This window comes from Aquarana catesbeiana, linkage group LG04 (assembly GCF_042186555.1).
Source record: "Aquarana catesbeiana isolate 2022-GZ linkage group LG04, ASM4218655v1, whole genome shotgun sequence".
Taxonomy (NCBI): Eukaryota; Metazoa; Chordata; class Amphibia; order Anura; family Ranidae; genus Aquarana; species Aquarana catesbeiana.
In genome coordinates this window covers 580,896,792-580,914,235 of record NC_133327.1, presented here as the reverse complement: position 1 = coordinate 580,914,235, position 17,444 = coordinate 580,896,792, and the positions used below count along the sequence as shown (strand labels likewise).

General features: G+C 46.7%; 1 protein-coding gene across 1 annotated transcript; it reads right to left on the bottom strand.

Annotated features, from left to right (window-relative positions):
- Positions 1-3,559: 3,559 nt before the first annotated feature.
- On the bottom strand, positions 3,560-17,285 carry LOC141141580 (uncharacterized). The gene is made up of 2 exons (XM_073629167.1): positions 16,439-17,285; positions 3,560-3,999 (listed from the first exon to the last, which is right to left on the bottom strand). Exons 1-2 carry the CDS (start codon positions 17,267-17,269, stop codon positions 3,673-3,675), a joined length of 1,158 nt encoding a protein of 385 aa, XP_073485268.1. The 5' UTR covers positions 17,270-17,285; the 3' UTR covers positions 3,560-3,672.
- Between the last annotated feature and the right edge of the window lie 159 nt (positions 17,286-17,444).

Sequence of the window (17,444 nt, the reverse complement as noted above, 5' to 3'; positions counted from 1 at the left end):
TGAGTAACATCAGTGGTTGGTAAAGATTTGATGGGTGCTAGCCTCTGCTGCTTCCTTAGTAATCATTGACAGCCAGAAGCTGCCACCTTTGTTCAAACTGCCTTAAAGTGGTTGTAAAGTCAAGGTATTTTTTTTTTTTTTTAATGCATTCTATGCATTAAGATAAAAACCTGTGTGCAACAGCCCCCCTAAAACTTGCCTGATCTTCCAGCGATGTACACAAGCTCTTTGGCTGTCCAAGACTCTCCCTCCTGATTGGCTGAGACACAGCAGTGGTGCCATTGGCTCCCGTTGCTGTCCATAAATTCAGTTAGCCAATCATGAGAGGGGGTGGGGCAGAACTGCAACCCCATGTCTGAATGGACACAAAGAGCTTCAGCTCAGGTGCCCCCATAGCAAGCTGCTTGCTGTGGGGGCATGTCACAGTAGGGAGAGGCCAAGAGCCTGTGAGGGATCTGAGAAGAGGATCTCTGCTGCTCTGTGCAAAACCACTGCACAGAGCAGGTAAGTATAACATGTTTGATATTTTTCAAGAAAATAAAAGGAAACTTTACAATCATGTTTTAATTTGTGAAAACATCTGAACACTGAGCTCATCCCTAATTGTGAACAGGTTTCACGTTCAGATCACCGTAACTCATCCACTAATCAATTACCTCTGAGCAAATGTGTTCTTGGACACTATTTAAATAATCCTGATTTGAACTGGTAAAGTTATGAAGCACCAAATTGAAACCTGACACAGTCCTGGATTGAACGTAGCTCACAGGTCATCTCTAAAGCTGCGCATAGACTAACCATAAATTGAAATGATTCTGAAGGGACTGACTATATTTTGATTCAGGTGTCGCCTTCCCCTGTTTGACTGAGGTCGATTGTTAGGTCAAGTTCTGTTGAATCATGTGCAAGCAAAAATGCTGTTTTTATTTTTCCTTGCACGTGATTGGGTACTCTGCAAAGTGAAGCTTTACCTCATTTACTAAGCGCTTGAGCAACTGCACTTTGCAAAGTGCACAGTCCATTTGCCTTCATTAAATCAACCCTGTTGTCTGACCGAATTTCTAAATGTAGTGGTATTGTAAACCATTTAACCCTGTCCATTACCTAATATGCTTGCACAATGAAAACATACCATGAGAACAGGCCATGATTGTCAGGTGACTGCAATGAGGCCCATTAACTTGAATGGGTTGTGTCCTGCACTAGTGTATGTCAAATATTACAGGGGCTATAATTGCTGCTGTGGAGCAGATCATCAAGGATTTTGCATGTGTACTCATTCCTAGCTGCTGCGTTGTCAGCTAAAGAGGGAGCAGTTTGGGAGCCCTTATAACACAGCTCAACCATGTGGTTAAACAGCCCCCCCCACCCCCCAAGTGTGAATGAGCCCTTAGCGTTCAGATAATACTTGCTACAGTTTTTTTTTTTAACCAGTTCCTGACCATGCTATTGCCAAAAGATGGCTACAGCATGGTCGGCTAGTTCTGGGAGGGCATCCATGGACATCTGCTGCACTCTGTGATCGCAGTAAAGGGCCAATCACAGTGGCCTTTTACCATGCGATTGGCTGTGTCCAAACATAGCTGATCACAATGTAAACAAAGTTATCAGTTATCAGCATTTCTTTCCTCACGTGATTTTACAGGGTCAGGCGTGAAGAGCCGTTAACTGGCAATTCTGACAGGGCACATATACCGTATTTTCCAGTGTATATGACAACCTTTTACACCAAAAAAATGGCCAAAAAGCGGGGGTTGTCTTATACGCAAGCCGCCTGCTCGATGACAGCCCTCCAGATGCTTGCTGAATGTGCGGTAATACTGTATACATTATACACCGCTGAGCTAATCCCGGCAAGAGATGTATTCTATTAATGAATACAAAGTCTGCTCGGATTGGAGTAACAACCTCTGCCAATCCGAGCAGACTACATACAGTAGTCTGCTCCGATTGGCTTTGAGAGTCAGAGGCGCGGGCTGATGATGTTACAGCCTCTGCCAATCCGAGCAGTCTTTGTATTCATTAATAGAATACATTGCTCGCCGTGATTGGCTCAGCGCAGTAGACTTTGAGACAGTATGTTACCTGTTACCAAAGCTACTGAACATACGGCATTACTGCACATCCAGCAGGCTGACAGACTGGTCGGGAGGGGGTCGTCTTATACGGCGAGTACAGCAAAAAGACAATTTTAAATGGAAGATTGGGGGGGGCGTCTTATACGCCTACCCGCCTTATACGCCGGCAATTACGCTACGTTGATAATCAGGATACCGGTTGTAAGTGCAGCCTCAACAGTACACATCAGTGAAGGAGAAAAATTGCTTGTTTGCAAAAAATTTTAACATAAACTGAGAAAAAAATAAATAAAAATTTTACATTTTTGGTCTTTTGTTTATCAAAAAAAATGGTGATTAACTACCATCAAAAGAAAGATCTATCTGTCTAAAAAAAATAAAATAAATATGAGTACAGTAAATATGACCGCACAATTGTCATTCAAAGTGCAACAACGCTGAAAGCCCAAAATTGGACTGGGCAGAAAGGGGGTGAAGATGACCAGTATTGAAGTGGTTAAATGTGCTGCCCTCAATGAATGTGGAAAACCAGCAGATGCTGCCCACTGAAGTAACAAAGACGGCTGCCCTGTGTGTTAAATCGTACACCCGCTGCCTGTTGAGTGCAGGCTCCATGCCACTGAGCTAAGCTCCTTGCCGGACCTCTGCGACAGGCAGCTGTGGCTGCACTGTACCTGCCATGAATGCTGTCACAGAGACCACTCCAAGCAGTTGGACAGGGGACTCAGCTCAGTGACATGGAGCCTTAACTAAAGCATTGCCCTGATTCACCATGTGAAGCCGGTGTTCTGTCAAGATGTGCCTACCCATCGAATAGTGCCCGGGACGAACTGCGCATGCGTTGTACGTCGAAGCACAACAGCTGTTTTGCCTATCAGCTGGGCTGACGTAACCATGGCGCATGCGCACATCGTAGGAGGTATTTCTCGATGGGAGATACCACAATTTAAACCTATACAAACAGCAGGGGTAGACAGAGGTTCTCAGATTGTGCATCGCTGCTGCTGGAGGGTGGCATGTGGCTGTGTTGAAGAGCTGGTTTTGTCTGTGTTGCAAACCACCGTTTCACACAGGCAAAACCGGCTGTTCAACACATGCAAACCCGCCCTGCAACATAGACAAAACCAGACCATCAGCACACTGTAAAGCCGCCCCGCGAGGCACAATGTGAGAACTATGGTCTCCCCCCCCCACTGTTTGTATAGGTTTCAATCATGGCAGTGAAATGGTATCTCCCATCGAGAGAGACCTCCTAAGATGTGCACTTGCACCCTGGTCACGTCACTCCAGCTGATCGGCAACTCAGTTGGAGTGCGGCTCTGTCCTGCGCATGCGCGGGCACTATTTGATGGAGGCCACTTCTTGACAGAACACCGACACTTGAAGTCACCTTATGGGAATTAGGCACCCCTGACTTTCACAGAAGTTGGTTGAGTCTAGATATACAGCTCTCTGCATGACAGGAACACCACTGACACAGATGATTTCAAAATAATAACTATATTATCTCCACATTTTTCAAATCTTGAAAAAGTGACATATTTATATACCAGTATTTGATTTGGGTAACAAATCCAAATTCTAATTGTATTATTCAAAGGTTTTGAAGAATGTTATTCCTCAACTGAAGGTATAGATCAACAGCTGAATATGGGTCTTCTGGTGCATTCCAGGAATTCTCTTCCATAATGAGACAACACAACTCAAAAACAGTTTCATCACATGAGTATCGACCTTTTGGGAGGCATTCCTCCTTGCATATGGCTACTTCATCTGCATCAACAGGCATTATTCTATTCACTGTGCCACGAGTTTCTGGATACAGATATAGTAAAATGGGCCTTCCACCTGAGCTGTCCTGTCTTTTGCATTTTCGCATATTGTGAGAATTCCAAATGTATACAACTTCATCAAGTTCAGCCTGAAATAACAATACTGAGAATTAGGGTCTACGAGGGAAATAAGAAATATTAAACAAAATGTTCCCATACTTCTTCATTGAAGAAAATTACATTGCTAGCTTGTCAAAGAGATCTATACCTAATTGTGATGGAGCAGTAATTCAAAGGTCCTGTATATATTTTAATTTAAAGGATAAGTTCACATCACATTAAAAAATCAATAAATACATTTTTTGGCAGTTAAAAAAGTGTATTTAATGTGTTTTCCATAGGAGCCTGAAAACATTGCACCCGGGATCAACAGATCAAGGGTGCAGTGTCAGGCTCCTGCAGACTGTGTAACTATCTGCCCATGTCTTTAATATGGACAGGCATACTCAGTCCAAGAAGAATCAATAAACTCCAAGGATGCTCACCAGCTCCCTCATTGTGCACTAAAAGCTATCAGCTGCAAAGGCTGTTGGTGTTTGGAGTTTATTTGTTCACAAAATGAATGATGTGACCGTGTGGGCGGAGCCCTGCATGGCTAGGTTCTTTTCAAATTGTAAAATTAAAAAAGCTGCGCTAAAAAAAGGTTTCAATCAGTGAGTCCAATTAAACTTTAAAAGACAGGAAAGTCAATATAAGCCACTTGGAATTCTTGATATCACCGCAATGTGCACACACAAACAAGAAAGTGCCCGATCACCGTATTTATATAGTCTGCTTACCAGATGGCAAGCATAAACGGCAGGTGGCTATAACCCAGCCATGGCCTTTAGCTTGTAGATGATAACAATGGTAGAGGTAAACCGGATCATTCAGATCACTCCCTCTATTCAACTATGATGTCCGTTATGGCTCAATGGATAGCGTAATTTAGTCTAGATAACAGTTTATTAAAATGAGGTATTGCACAGTTAGGAAGAAATGGATATGCATATAAAAGAAATGCCGGCCAGCACAAACACATGAAGCCCGTCCTCCTAGTTCAATCGTGTGGTGACGCCACTACGATGTCACGCTTTAAAATTGCTCACACTTGTGGTATGACGCAAAAGTTCAGTACTCAAAAATCTTCATAGGTGACGCTTTACATTTTTTTACAGGTTACATTTTTATAGTTGCAGAGGAGGTCTAGTACTAGAATTGTTACTATCGCTCTAACGTTCATGCTGATACCTCACATGTGTGTTTTGAACATTGGTTACATATGCGGGCGCGACCTACGTATGCATTCGCCTCTGCGTTCAGGGACAGGTGCGCTTTAATTTTATTTTTATTTTTTTACACTTTCCCTTTCAAAAAAATGGTTTTGATCACTTTTATTCCTATAATGTAAACATGCCTTGTAATAGGAATGGTGCGTGATCCGTCCTCTTAATGGAGAGATGTGGGGTCTATAAGGCTGGAAAGCATCAGATCAACAAAAAAACATGAACGATCTAATGCTTTTCTGCCGTGTCCCAGGCTTTTACTTACGCCGGACTGGACATGACGTCATGTCACGCCCGGGCCCCCGAGAGTCATAGAGATTGCCTGGGACCATCTATCCCTCAGCGCCAGATTCTTTCTCCGCGACGCCGATCGTACGGGTGACCCGGGAGAAGCACCGGAGGGCGACGGGAGGGGGGGGTCATCCCCTCTCGCCAGCTGTAAGAATGATCAAGTGGCTGAATAGCCGCTATGATTTTGCTTACGGTGAAGGGAATCACCGGCAGGAAAAACAACATCTGAATGATGGTTGCAGCTGCAGGTATCATTCAGATATAGGGTTGCCACCTGTCCAGGATTCACCTGGACAGTTCGGCTTTGGAATCATGCGTTCGGGTTTCAGACTGCCTGAAACCAGGACACATTATTTAGACTGGACTATTACTTCCCAGCAGCTCCCCCCCCCCCCCCCAAACACTCCTACCCCTCTGTGTCTGCCCACACTCCAATCCCCAGCGCTGTGCCTCAGAAAAGGAAAGTGGGGGCTGGAAATTTGAAGTCCAGCAGCCTCAGATACATCTGGATGAGAGGTGCCGACTGCCAAGGGGTGAGTGAACTCACCATCCATCCCTGTCTGTGTCTGAAGTCTCCCCCCTTCTCTCTCCTGCCTCTGAGTGAGTACACTAAGGCAAATCAGGGTTCTCAGAGCACCCCTTACATCAGAGTTCCCCTTTACACCAGAGGCCACAGTGTTTCCCCTTACATCAGAGTCCTCTCTGTACATCAGAGTTCTCAGTGTTCCCCCTTACATCAGGGTTCCCAGAGCATCCCTTATGTTAGAGTCCCCAGAGTTCTCCCTTACATCAGAGTCTGGACAGTTCCCCCTTAAAGTGAAAGGGGACTCTGCGAGTTCAGATGTAAAAGGGGAACTCTGTGGATTCCGATGAAAAGGGAAACTCTGTGGATTCAGATTTAAAAGGGGTACTCTGTGGACTCTGATGTAAAGGGGGACTCTTGTTATTAACTTCATATGAATAGAAATATTTAATAGCAAAATATATGTATAGTTTATACTATAAAAAAAATTGCTGTGCGGTGCTAAAGTGTTTGGGTTTGAAAAGGTGGCAACCCTATTCAGATATCACCACTGAAAGACCAGGACGTCATATGATGGCCAGCCGTCGTCAAGTGGTTATAGACAGCTTACACATTTAATTGCATGTATGACATCCTGTGTCACTAAAATGTAACCAAAGAAGTATGTTTGGATAAATATGCTAGCTATTTTACATTAGGAATGAGACAAACATACCCAGGTTGGATTCGATGGCCATTTGGGGAGCATGTCATACATTCTGCTGAAAAATCCGAACCCCTTTTGAGTTGATGGGAGTCAAATCTGTCAAACCAAGTATCGCCATTTTAAAAGCTAATGGCAAAAAGGGCATGGGGGCTGGACTCTGCCCTGGGGGACATGAACCAATGGAAATGTATTTAAAAAAAATTAAGAGTTTATTGGGAAAATTGATTTTAAGGCCTTGTTTACAAGGGCTCTGTTTGCCTGCACAGGGATGCACAAATGTTCCATGCACAGCCACTGCTCCCAATGTCACAGCCGTTTAGGTGCGGGTGTGTGTCCCTGAAGAAACACACACACAATGTCAAAATGGAAGCAGCAGCTGTATCCATGCAGCTAATGTGTCCCAATTGACATGAACAGAACTGCCTGCATAGGAATGCACAGTACGCCTGTACATCCCTGTGTGGGCAAACACGCCCTCACACAGGAATATACTTAAGTACACCCGTGTGAACAAGGACTAATAATGCATAAAGCAAAAATAAATAAATTTAAATAACATGACTGGGGGTGGCCTTAAAGCGGTAGTAAATGTAATTAAATAATTAAAAATCCAGGCCCCCTGCATGCTAATGTCATAATGTGCTAGTTTGCATCACACACTAGCACATTATGAAATACTTATCTTAAAGCGAAGCCCTCCTGGTTTGCGGTCTCTGACCATTTGGCTGAGCCGCTATGATGGCACTCCTGTGCGTGCGCACGGGAGTCATAGCCGTGACACAGAGCTCTAAAGGGACGGCATGAGCATGCTGTCCCATCAGAGCGCATGTACCGGTGATGTCATCAGCCGCAGAAACAGTGAATATCTCCAAAACAGTGCACATTTAGGCGATATTACTTGTATCTACAGGTAATCTTTATAATAAGCTTAACTGTAAGTACAAGTATCCCAGTGTTTACTATCAGTTTAGCCTGCCTGTGAGCAGTGTTAATTTTGTCGACTAAAACGACTAAAACCTTTTAGCCGACTAAATGAATACTATTTTAGTCTACTAAAATACGACCAAAACTAAAACAACTGAGATGACTAAAATACGGCTAAAACTAAAATGGCATTTTAGTCCTAAGACTAAGACTAAAACTAAATTGAAATTTGCTTCCAAAATTAACACTGCCTGTGAGGTGTTGCATCTGTATGATGTATAGAACCTCCTGCAGCAAAACTAATATTTGCAGCATTGCTGTATGGTGGTTTAAATTGCAAGTAATTTACTTTTTAATGCCAGTTACCTTTATTTTAAAACAAAATGCATAGATACCCCACTAAAATACATTTCAAACTGTCAAGAGACATAAGGGTCTAGTATGCATTTTGGGGGGTTCCTGTGCACCTTTTTTGGGTACGAAATAAAAGAGGTTTACTGTGAAAAGTAAATTACCCACTGATGTATTTTTATATCTAAAAGGGGGGGGGGGGGGTTGTCACAGAAAATCTATACTAGACCTCTCAGAACAGATTTTAAGGGGGTAGCCTGTGCAAAGTACAAGAAAAGAAAAATGACATAGGGTTCCCCCAACTCTATACAACACCCTTGATCCTAGCACACAGCCTGGCAGGCCAGGAAAGGGGGGATGAGTGTGCGTTCCCCCTTCTGAGTGTGCGTTCCCCCTTCTGAGTGTGCGTTCCCCCTTCTGAATCCTAACAGGCACCTGCCTTCAACATAGCAAGATTATGTTGCCAGGGCTATGATTGACCAATGCAATGATGGTTCTAGACATGCATTTTTGGGACAAGTTATTCCCCCAAATGTCCCTAAGGTTCGGATCAGTATCAAAATTCCAAACAGACAATGTTCATCTCATCCCCATTACACATTACTGAGGTTTTTTATTATCAGCTACTGCAGTCAAATTTAACATGTACCTGTTTTGTAATTCTCAAGAATAAGCCAAAAAACCAAGCATGCATGTGACAATCATGAATTTAATTGGCTGTAAATACTTGTAGAATATATGTAGTCAATGAGCAACTCTTCAATGGTAATTTTATAGTCCTGCCCTGCTTCCAGTGGTGTACCTAGCACACCTGACACCCGGGCTAGACATTTTTTTTCACCCCCCCAAGAAAAATGGTATGTGGCAATATAACCAAAACTGTGGGTGTGGTCAGATTGCATCAACAGTGGGAAGGGTTTAAAGGGCCATATGCTTTAAGACTGTGCCACAAGCGAGTATGTATCAGACAGTACAAACCTCAGTATACTCATTTTAATAAAAGAAAACTGTTCTATTGCATATCCTTTACTACACACAGCTAACCATAAAGTGATATTATAGTCTTGATTTTTGTTTGTTTTTTCTAAATAATAAACATGTTATACTTACCTGCTCTGTGTAATGGTTTTGCACAGAGCAGCTTGGATCCTCCTCTTCCTGGCCCCTGCCTCTTTCTGGGTGCCCCCACAGCAAGCACCTTGTGTCTATTCACACACAGAGCCATGGCTCGACTCCACTCCCTCCGTCTTCTGATTGGCTCACTGGCTGTGATTGACAGCAGTGTGAGCCAATGGCTCCCGCTGCTGCCAACAGCCAATTAGGAGTGTGAGTCCCCAGACAGCCAAGGCTCTCGTAGACATCGCTGGATTGAGAGGGTTGGGGAGGCTGCTGCACACAGAAGGTTTTTTACCTTTGTGCATAGAATGTTGCACCTTTACAACCACTTTAATAAAGAATGCGCTGTACTTAGAATGCTGTAGTCAGGATAGGGTTGCCACCTTTTTTTCAAGCCAAACCCGAACACTTTTGCGACGCACGGCAATTTTTTTGTAGTACATGCTATATGATTGTAAAATACCTTCTGTTACCCAAAGAGAGTAGTAATGAGGTGTGCTACAGTGAACAGTGGCTGTGGCCCAATTGCATTAACAGTGGGGGGGGGGGGACTTAAAGGGGCATGGTTAAATAAAACAAAAGCATTAGTGTACCCATAAAATATGATTCGATTAATAAAAGAAATGTCAGTTAAAATATGAAAATAGCCTACCTTAAAAGAGGACACTGTCAGCCAGTAGCACAGTGGATGGTGTCAGTAGAGCAGTGGACGGTGTCAGTATGGCAGAGGACAGTGTCAGTATGGCAGAGGACAGTGTCAGTATGGCAGAGGACGGTGTCAGTATGGCAGAGGACGGTGTCAGTATGGCAGAGGACGGTGTCAGTAGGGCAGAGGACGGTGTCAGTAGAGTGGATGGTGTCAGTAGAGTGGATGGGGTCAGTAGAGTGGATGGGGTCAGTGGGGCAGAGGACGGTGTCAGTAGAGCAGAGGACGGTGTCAGTAGGGCAGAGGACGGTGTCAGTAGGGCAGAGGACGGTGTCAGTAGGGCAGAGGACGGTGTCAGTAGGGCAGAGGACGGTATCAGTAGGGCAGAGGACGGTGTCAGTAGAGCAGTGGAAGGTGTCAGTAGAGCAGTGGACGGTGGCAGTAGGGCAGTGGACGGTGGCAGTAGGGCAGTGGACGGTGGCAGTAGGGCAGAGGACGGTATCAATAGAGCAGAGGACGGTGTCAGTAGGGCAGAGGACGGTGTCAGTAGGGCAGTGGACGGTGTCAGTAGAGTGGATGGGGTCAGTAGGACACTGGACGGTGTCAGTAGGGCACTGGACGGTGTCAGTAGAGCACTGGACGGTGTCAGTAGGGCAGAGGACGGTGTCAGTAGGGCAGAGGACGGTGTCAGTAGGGCAGAGGACGGTGTCAGTAGGGCAGAGGACGGTGTCAGTAGGGCAGTGCACGGGGTCAGTAGAGTGGACGGTGTCAGTATGGCAGAGGACTGTGTCCGTATGGCAGAGGACGGTGTCCGTATGGCAGAGGACGGTGTCAGTATGGCAGAGGACGGTGTCAGTAGGGCAGTGGACGGTGTCAGTAGGGCAGAGATTAGTGTCAGTAGGGCAGTGGACGGTGTCAGTAGGGCAGTGGATGGTGTCAGTAGAGCAGAGGACGGTGTCAGTAGAGCAGTGGACGGTGTCAGTAGAGCAGTGGACGGTGTCAGTAGAGCAGTGGATGGTGTCAGTAGGGCAGTGGACGGTGTCAGTAGAGCAGAGGACGGTGTCAGTAGGGCAGAGGACGGTGTCAGTAGGGCAGTGCACGGGGTCAGTAGAGTGGACGGTGTCAGTATGGCAGAGGACTGTGTCCGTATGGCAGAGGACGGTGTCCGTATGGCAGAGGACGGTGTCAGTATGGCAGAGGACGGTGTCAGTATGGCAGAGGACGGTGTCAGTAGGGCAGTGGACGGTGTCAGTAGGGCAGAGATTAGTGTCAGTAGGGCAGTGGACGGTGTCAGTAGGGCAGTGGATGGTGTCAGTAGAGCAGAGGACGGTGTCAGTAGAGCAGTGGACGGTGTCAGTAGAGCAGTGGACGGTGTCAGTAGAGCAGTGGATGGTGTCAGTAGGGCAGTGGACGGTGTCAGTAGAGCAGTGGATGGTGTCAGTAGGGCAGTGGACGGTGTCAGTAGAGCAGAGGACGGTGTCAGTAGGGCAGAGGACGGTGTCAGTAGGGCAGTGCACGGGGTCAGTAGAGTGGACGGTGTCAGTATGGCAGAGGACTGTGTCCGTATGGCAGAGGACGGTGTCCGTATGGCAGAGGACGGTGTCAGTATGGCAGAGGACGGTGTCAGTATGGCAGAGGACGGTGTCAGTAGGGCAGTGGACGGTGTCAGTAGGGCAGAGATTAGTGTCAGTAGGGCAGGGGACGGTGTCAGTAGGGCAGTGGATGGTGTCAGTAGAGCAGTGGACGGTGTCAGTAGAGCAGTGGATGGTGTCAGTAGGGCAGTGGACGGTGTCAGTAGAGCAGAGGACGGTGTCAGTAGAGCAGTGGCCTGTGTCACCCGGTGAGAACTGTATATATGGATGGTGTATGGGGGGGGTGGAGTACTGTATATATGGGGGGGACTGTATATATGGAGAGGACTGTATATATAGATTGTGTATGGGGAGAGGACTGTGTATATGGGGGGACTGTATAGGGAGAGGACTGTATATATGGGGACTGTGTATATGGGGGGGGACTGTATATATGGATGGTGTATGGGGGGGAGAACTGTATATATGGATGGTGTATGAGGAGGAGAGAGAGAACTATATGGATGGATGGTATATGGGAGGGGGCCGGCAGAACTGTATATATAGTGTATGGTGGGGGGAGGGGGGTGTACGTATATATGTATAGTGTATAGTGGGGGGAGGGGGGGTGTACGTATATATGTATGTATATTGTATGGTGGGGGGAGGGGGGTGTATGTATATATGTATGTATATTGTATGGTGGGGGGAGGGGGGTGTATGTATATATGTATGTATATATAGTGTATGGTGGGGGGAGGGGGGGTGTATGTATAGTGTATGGTGGGGGGTGTATGTGTATATATGTATGTATAGTGTATGGTGGGGGGAGGGGGATGTATGTATATATGTTTGTATAGTGTATGGTGGGGGGAGGGGGGTGTATGTATAGTGTATGGTGGGGGGGAGGGGGTGTATGTATATATGTTTGTATAGTGTATGGTGGGGGGTGTATTTATATATGTATGTATAGTGTATGGTGGGGGGGAGGGGGGGGTGTATTTATATATGTATGTATAGTGTATGGTGGGGGGAGGGGGGGTGTATGTATGTATGTATGTTTGTATAGTGTATGGTGGGGGTGTATGTATATATGTATGTATAGTGTATGGTGGGGGGAGGGGGTGTATGTATGTATAGTGTATGGTGGGGGGAGGGGTGTATGTATAGTGTATGGTGGGGGGAGGGGTGTATGTATAGTGTATGGTGGGGGGAGGGGGTGTATGTATGTATGTATAGTGTATGGTGGGGGGAGGGGTGTATGTATAGTGTAAGGTGGGGGGAGGGGGTGTATGTATAGTGTATGGTGGGGGGAGGGGGGTGTATGTATAGTGTATGGTGGGGGGAGGGGGTGTATGTATGTATAGTGTATGGTGGGGGGAGGGGTGTATGTATAGTGTATGGTGGGGGGAGGGGTGTATGTATAGTGTATGGTGGGGGGAGGGGGTGTATGTATGAATGTATAGTGTATGGTGGGGGGAGGGGTGTATGTATAGTGTAAGGTGGGGGGAGGGGGTGTATGTATAGTGTATGGTGGGGGGAGGGGGGTGTATGTATAGTGTATGGTGGGGGGAGGGGGTGTATGTATATATGTTTGTATAGTGTATGGTGGGGGGGGAAAGGTGAGAGTACTTTGAAATCCTGACATGGATGGTAAAAACCTACCTTACAAGCTGGGCTCCAGTCCCAGCGTGATCTGTGCACACATTCCAGCAGGGAATGGGGAGGCTCCGCCCACCTCCTTGTCCCTTCTGCTGTCAGCCAGAGGATTGGAGAAGAGCACCCGGCCGGTAACATGGAGGCTCCGCCTCTGTGTCCCGACTCCGTCCTGCACTCAGAGTCAGACAGTTGAGCACTGCAGGAGCAGAAATCAAGCAGCGCTAAGGCGGCGCTACGGAACGGAACTCCACGGTCGCACTGATGACACAGCTTCGGCACAGGGAGCCACGGGTCTGAGATGAATAATGTGTCCGGGTCTCAGGCGGGCAGAGACCTGGGCACATGTTTCAAAACCCATACTGTCCGGGTGAATCCCGGACAGGTGGCAACCCTAAGTCAGGAGTAAGAAATGTAAAACACAGTGAGGGGAATTCATCAAAACTGGTGCAGTCAGAATCTGGAACTGCTGTGCATGGCAACCAATTAGCTTTTATCTTCAGCTTGTTCAGTTTTAAAAATGAAAGTTATGAGCTGATTGGTTGCTATGCACAGCTGTTCCAAATTCTGTCTGCTCTAGTTTTGATAAATTCTCCTAAGGCCTAATCAGACTGGTCCTGTATGCTGAGCCACTTTTTGATGCATCTGCGTCTACCAGAGAGCTTCACCTATTGAAGTGGGTGCACAGATCCGAATTCAGACACTGTGCGTTTGGATACATGCATCCCTTCCTATCTGCATGTCAAATTTTGATACTCGACTGTCCATGCAGTTGCTGCATCCCGATTGACTTTGACAGGAACTGCCTACACAGGAATGCACAGGACACCATGCATCCCCATGCGTTACACAAGGCCATCACACTGGGCATGGATGCATATGCTCCATGTAAATGAGGCCCAATTGCCATGTGGGCCAGATAGCAGGAAAGATGATATGTTGGGTAATTAAAAGAGAAGTACAGGCAGTCCCCGGGTTACAAACAAGACAGGGACTGTAGGTTTGTTCTTAAGTAGAATCTGTTTGTAATTTTGAACTGGTACAGTTTTTTTTTTAAAGTGTAGCTCCAGCCAAAAAATCTATTTTTAAGCTTTTTGGAAAACATAGGGAAGGGTTATCACCCTGTAACATTTGTTTTGCTGTCTGTGCCCCTCTTCAGAAGATTTCACCTAACCTAGGTGGATGCTGCATCTGTCCCCCACTGGCTCTAAGGCTGAGAAACAAGTAACCAAACAACCGATCACTCAGTTCTCAGAGATACCTAATCAGAGAGCTGGGGGCTGCCAGTCTCTGGCTCTGCTCTGCCACCCCCGGTGCTCACTGAAACACTGGGTTGTGGAGGGGGCTGGAGTGGCCAGCTCAGGCTCTCAGCAGCTTGCTGAGAGCCAGAGCTGGGTGCCGGTCCAGGCATGTGAGCAGATCACAACCATATGGTTGCGATCTTTCCCCAGCACCAATTCTGTGACATCATCCGACAGCAGGCTTAAGCCAGATGAAAATGGGTCACAGGAGTGCAAAACAATCTGCACTGCTGTGATCGACAGAAGAAGTACAACCAAACAGGCTTTGGCTGTACTTCTCCTTTAATAAATCTATCACACGACCTGTCTCTCTGGTCCTGTTTGGCATTACTTAAAACAATTGATACATTTTGCCATTTATGTTGTGAACTCACCCTCCAGGGCCCAGACAGGCTTTTCCTCAGCCCAGGCTTTAAGGCCCCATTCACACCTGAGCTTGGTGTTTTCAGGCAGAAAATCGCGCAACTTTACAGCGCTTTTACGGTGTTTTTTGCAGCGTTTTTATACAGCGATTTGCGGCGTTTTTTACCACGATTTTCCAGCGATTTTGTGCAGGGCAAAAGGTCACCAATGTAAAAAGCAGAAAAACGCCTAAATCTGCCCAATTTGCGTGACAAAAAAGGGTCCAGAACTTGTTTGAGCTTCAGTCGTAGGGCTTCAGGCATTTTGGAGTGGAGATGTGAACTATCTCCATAGAGAATAATTGATTTTTTCCCCTCCAGCGTTTTGTAGCTTCAGGCTTCAAGCTACAAAACGCTCAGGTGTGAATGGAGCCTAAATCCAGTCCTCTCTCTCCCTGAAGCTGGAAGGTCCTTTAGGCACCCTCTTTCCTAGTCCAGAGGTCCTCCACGATCCCTCTCTCATAGTCCAGGGCCTCCATATACCCTCTCTCCTAATCCGGGACCTCTAGGCACCCGCTCACCTAGTCCAGTATCTCCCTTGTCCTCCACCTAGCCAAGGGCTTTTGCCACACCACCCCCTTCCTAGTCGGGGGGCCTCCTCTGCTAGTCCAAGGCCTCCTTTACAGCCTACCCCAAAATAGGAGCCGCCTCTGCACCCTGCTCTCCGAATCCAGGTCCTTTATCAACCCCACTTTTCAAGTCCAGGGCCTCCATTGTACTCCCCTCCTAGTCCAGGGCCTCCTCTGCTAGTCCAAGGCCTCCTTTACAGCCTACCCCAAAATTGGAGCTGCCTCTGCGCCCTGCTCTCCGAATCGAGGTGCTTTATCAACCCCACTTTTCAAGTCCAGGGCCTCCTCTATACCCCCCAGTCCAGGGCCCCCATTGTACTCCCCTCCTAGTCAAGGGCCTCCTCTTTATCCTCCGGTCCAGGGCCTACTCTGCACCCCTCAGTCAAGGGCCTCCTGTGTACTCCCCTCCTAGTCCAGGGCCTCCTCTACACCCCCCACACTCCTGCACCTCCCTCCTATTCCAGCACCTCCTCTGCACAACCCCAGTCCAGGGCCCCCTCTGCACCCCCCAGCCAAAAAGCTCCTCTGCATCCCCCAAGTCCAGGGCCTCCTCTGCACCCCTCAGCCCAGGGCCTCCTCCGCACTCCCCAACCCAAGGCCTCCTCCGCACCCCCCATCAGCCCAAGGCCTCCTCCTCACCCTCCATCAGTCCAGGGCCTCCTTAACCCCCCCAGCCAAGAAGCTCCTCTGCATCCCCCAAGTTCAGGGCCTCCTCTGCACCCCCCATCCCACAAGGAACTCCTCTGCACCTCCTCTAACCCCCCCAGTGTGGGGTCTTCTCTGCACCCCCTCAGCCCAGGGCCTTCACTGCACCCCCCAGCCTGGGGCTTCCTCTGCACCCCCCCAGTAGAGGGCCTTCCTTGAAGCCCCCCCTTCTCTGGGATACATCACGCAGAAAAGACATAGGCTGTTTGGGGACTGGGCAGGAATAGGAGGGAAACCGGCCTGTCCATTACACTTGATCGGGTGGCAGTGACACCCTTAGAGCAGCGGTTACCAGTGTGGGTGGGGGCAGCACCCCCCTAGATGTGTCACCCGGGGCAGGCGCCAACCCTGCACCCTCTAGTTTTGGCCCTGCCTGCTTCTGACATGTTTTGGAAGTAGAGTGGGAAGAACATTTTGTTAAATAGCAGTAAATGTATTCTATTAAAATTGCATTTTACAAGAGCTTATAAGGTAATCACTCTCATATATTTAAAAACACTTACCTGTATGATGTTTAAGAAGCAAAACTGGATGAGGTTTTTATCGATAAAGTCTCCAGTAAAATAGCCATCATTCTGAATATTTCTTAAAAGGTTAATCCAGAACTGCACATTCTGTTTCCTCAGTACACCCCACCATCTTTCAATTCTTTGATTTGCTGTACTTCTTCCATACAAAAAACTTTTCTCTGCAGCCCAATTGTCTGAGTGTGAGCGCCTTAGAAATTTCTGCATTTGTTCCATATGTCCATTCTCTGTGCCAAGATCAGCACGTATCCTTTCTGGGCAACCTCCAATCATAGATACAGCATCAATAAAATAATTAGCAACTATTTTGGGGTTGCTATTAGTAGTAAAGGCTTCCATCCATACAATATAACGACTGTAACCATCAATGCAGCCATTAATTGCAATGCCATAGGGTTTTAATTTGTCATAAGAATCTACATGCCAAACTGCATTTGGACCTTCAGTATGGTAGCGCCGTCTATGCAAGCGTCGAGCTGTTCTTAATTGAACTCCTTCTGGGTCAAGGTATTTTACCATTTGCCTTATCGTTTTCTGTGTAACAACAAATCCTTTTTGAAGTGCCCTTAGATGTAGCCATCTATATCCCTGCATTTGCCCAGATTTGAAAATTTCAGCTTGTAGAAAGCTAAAAACTTCAGGCAAGTTGGAAAAGTTCTTCTTTCTGTAAAGACTAAATTTGCTGCAGATTCTCTTCAGTGTTCGATAACTAATAACTATGTTATGACTGGCTAAAACTGCAAGTATTTCCTTATTATTAAATCCAAGTCTAAAATAGAATTGAACAAGTTCTTCTCTATTTGCCATGCTTCACTGACAGCCACTGAAGCTAAAGAAACCTCTACTGGGCTGAGTCTCCTGTAACATTCCTTTTATACTGTGTAATCTCAGAATTCTGACTTTTAATCTCAGAATTTTGTTTAATACATTTTAGGATGGATAAAATTTTAAACAAAAAAGTTACTTCTGTTGTTTGCAGCCT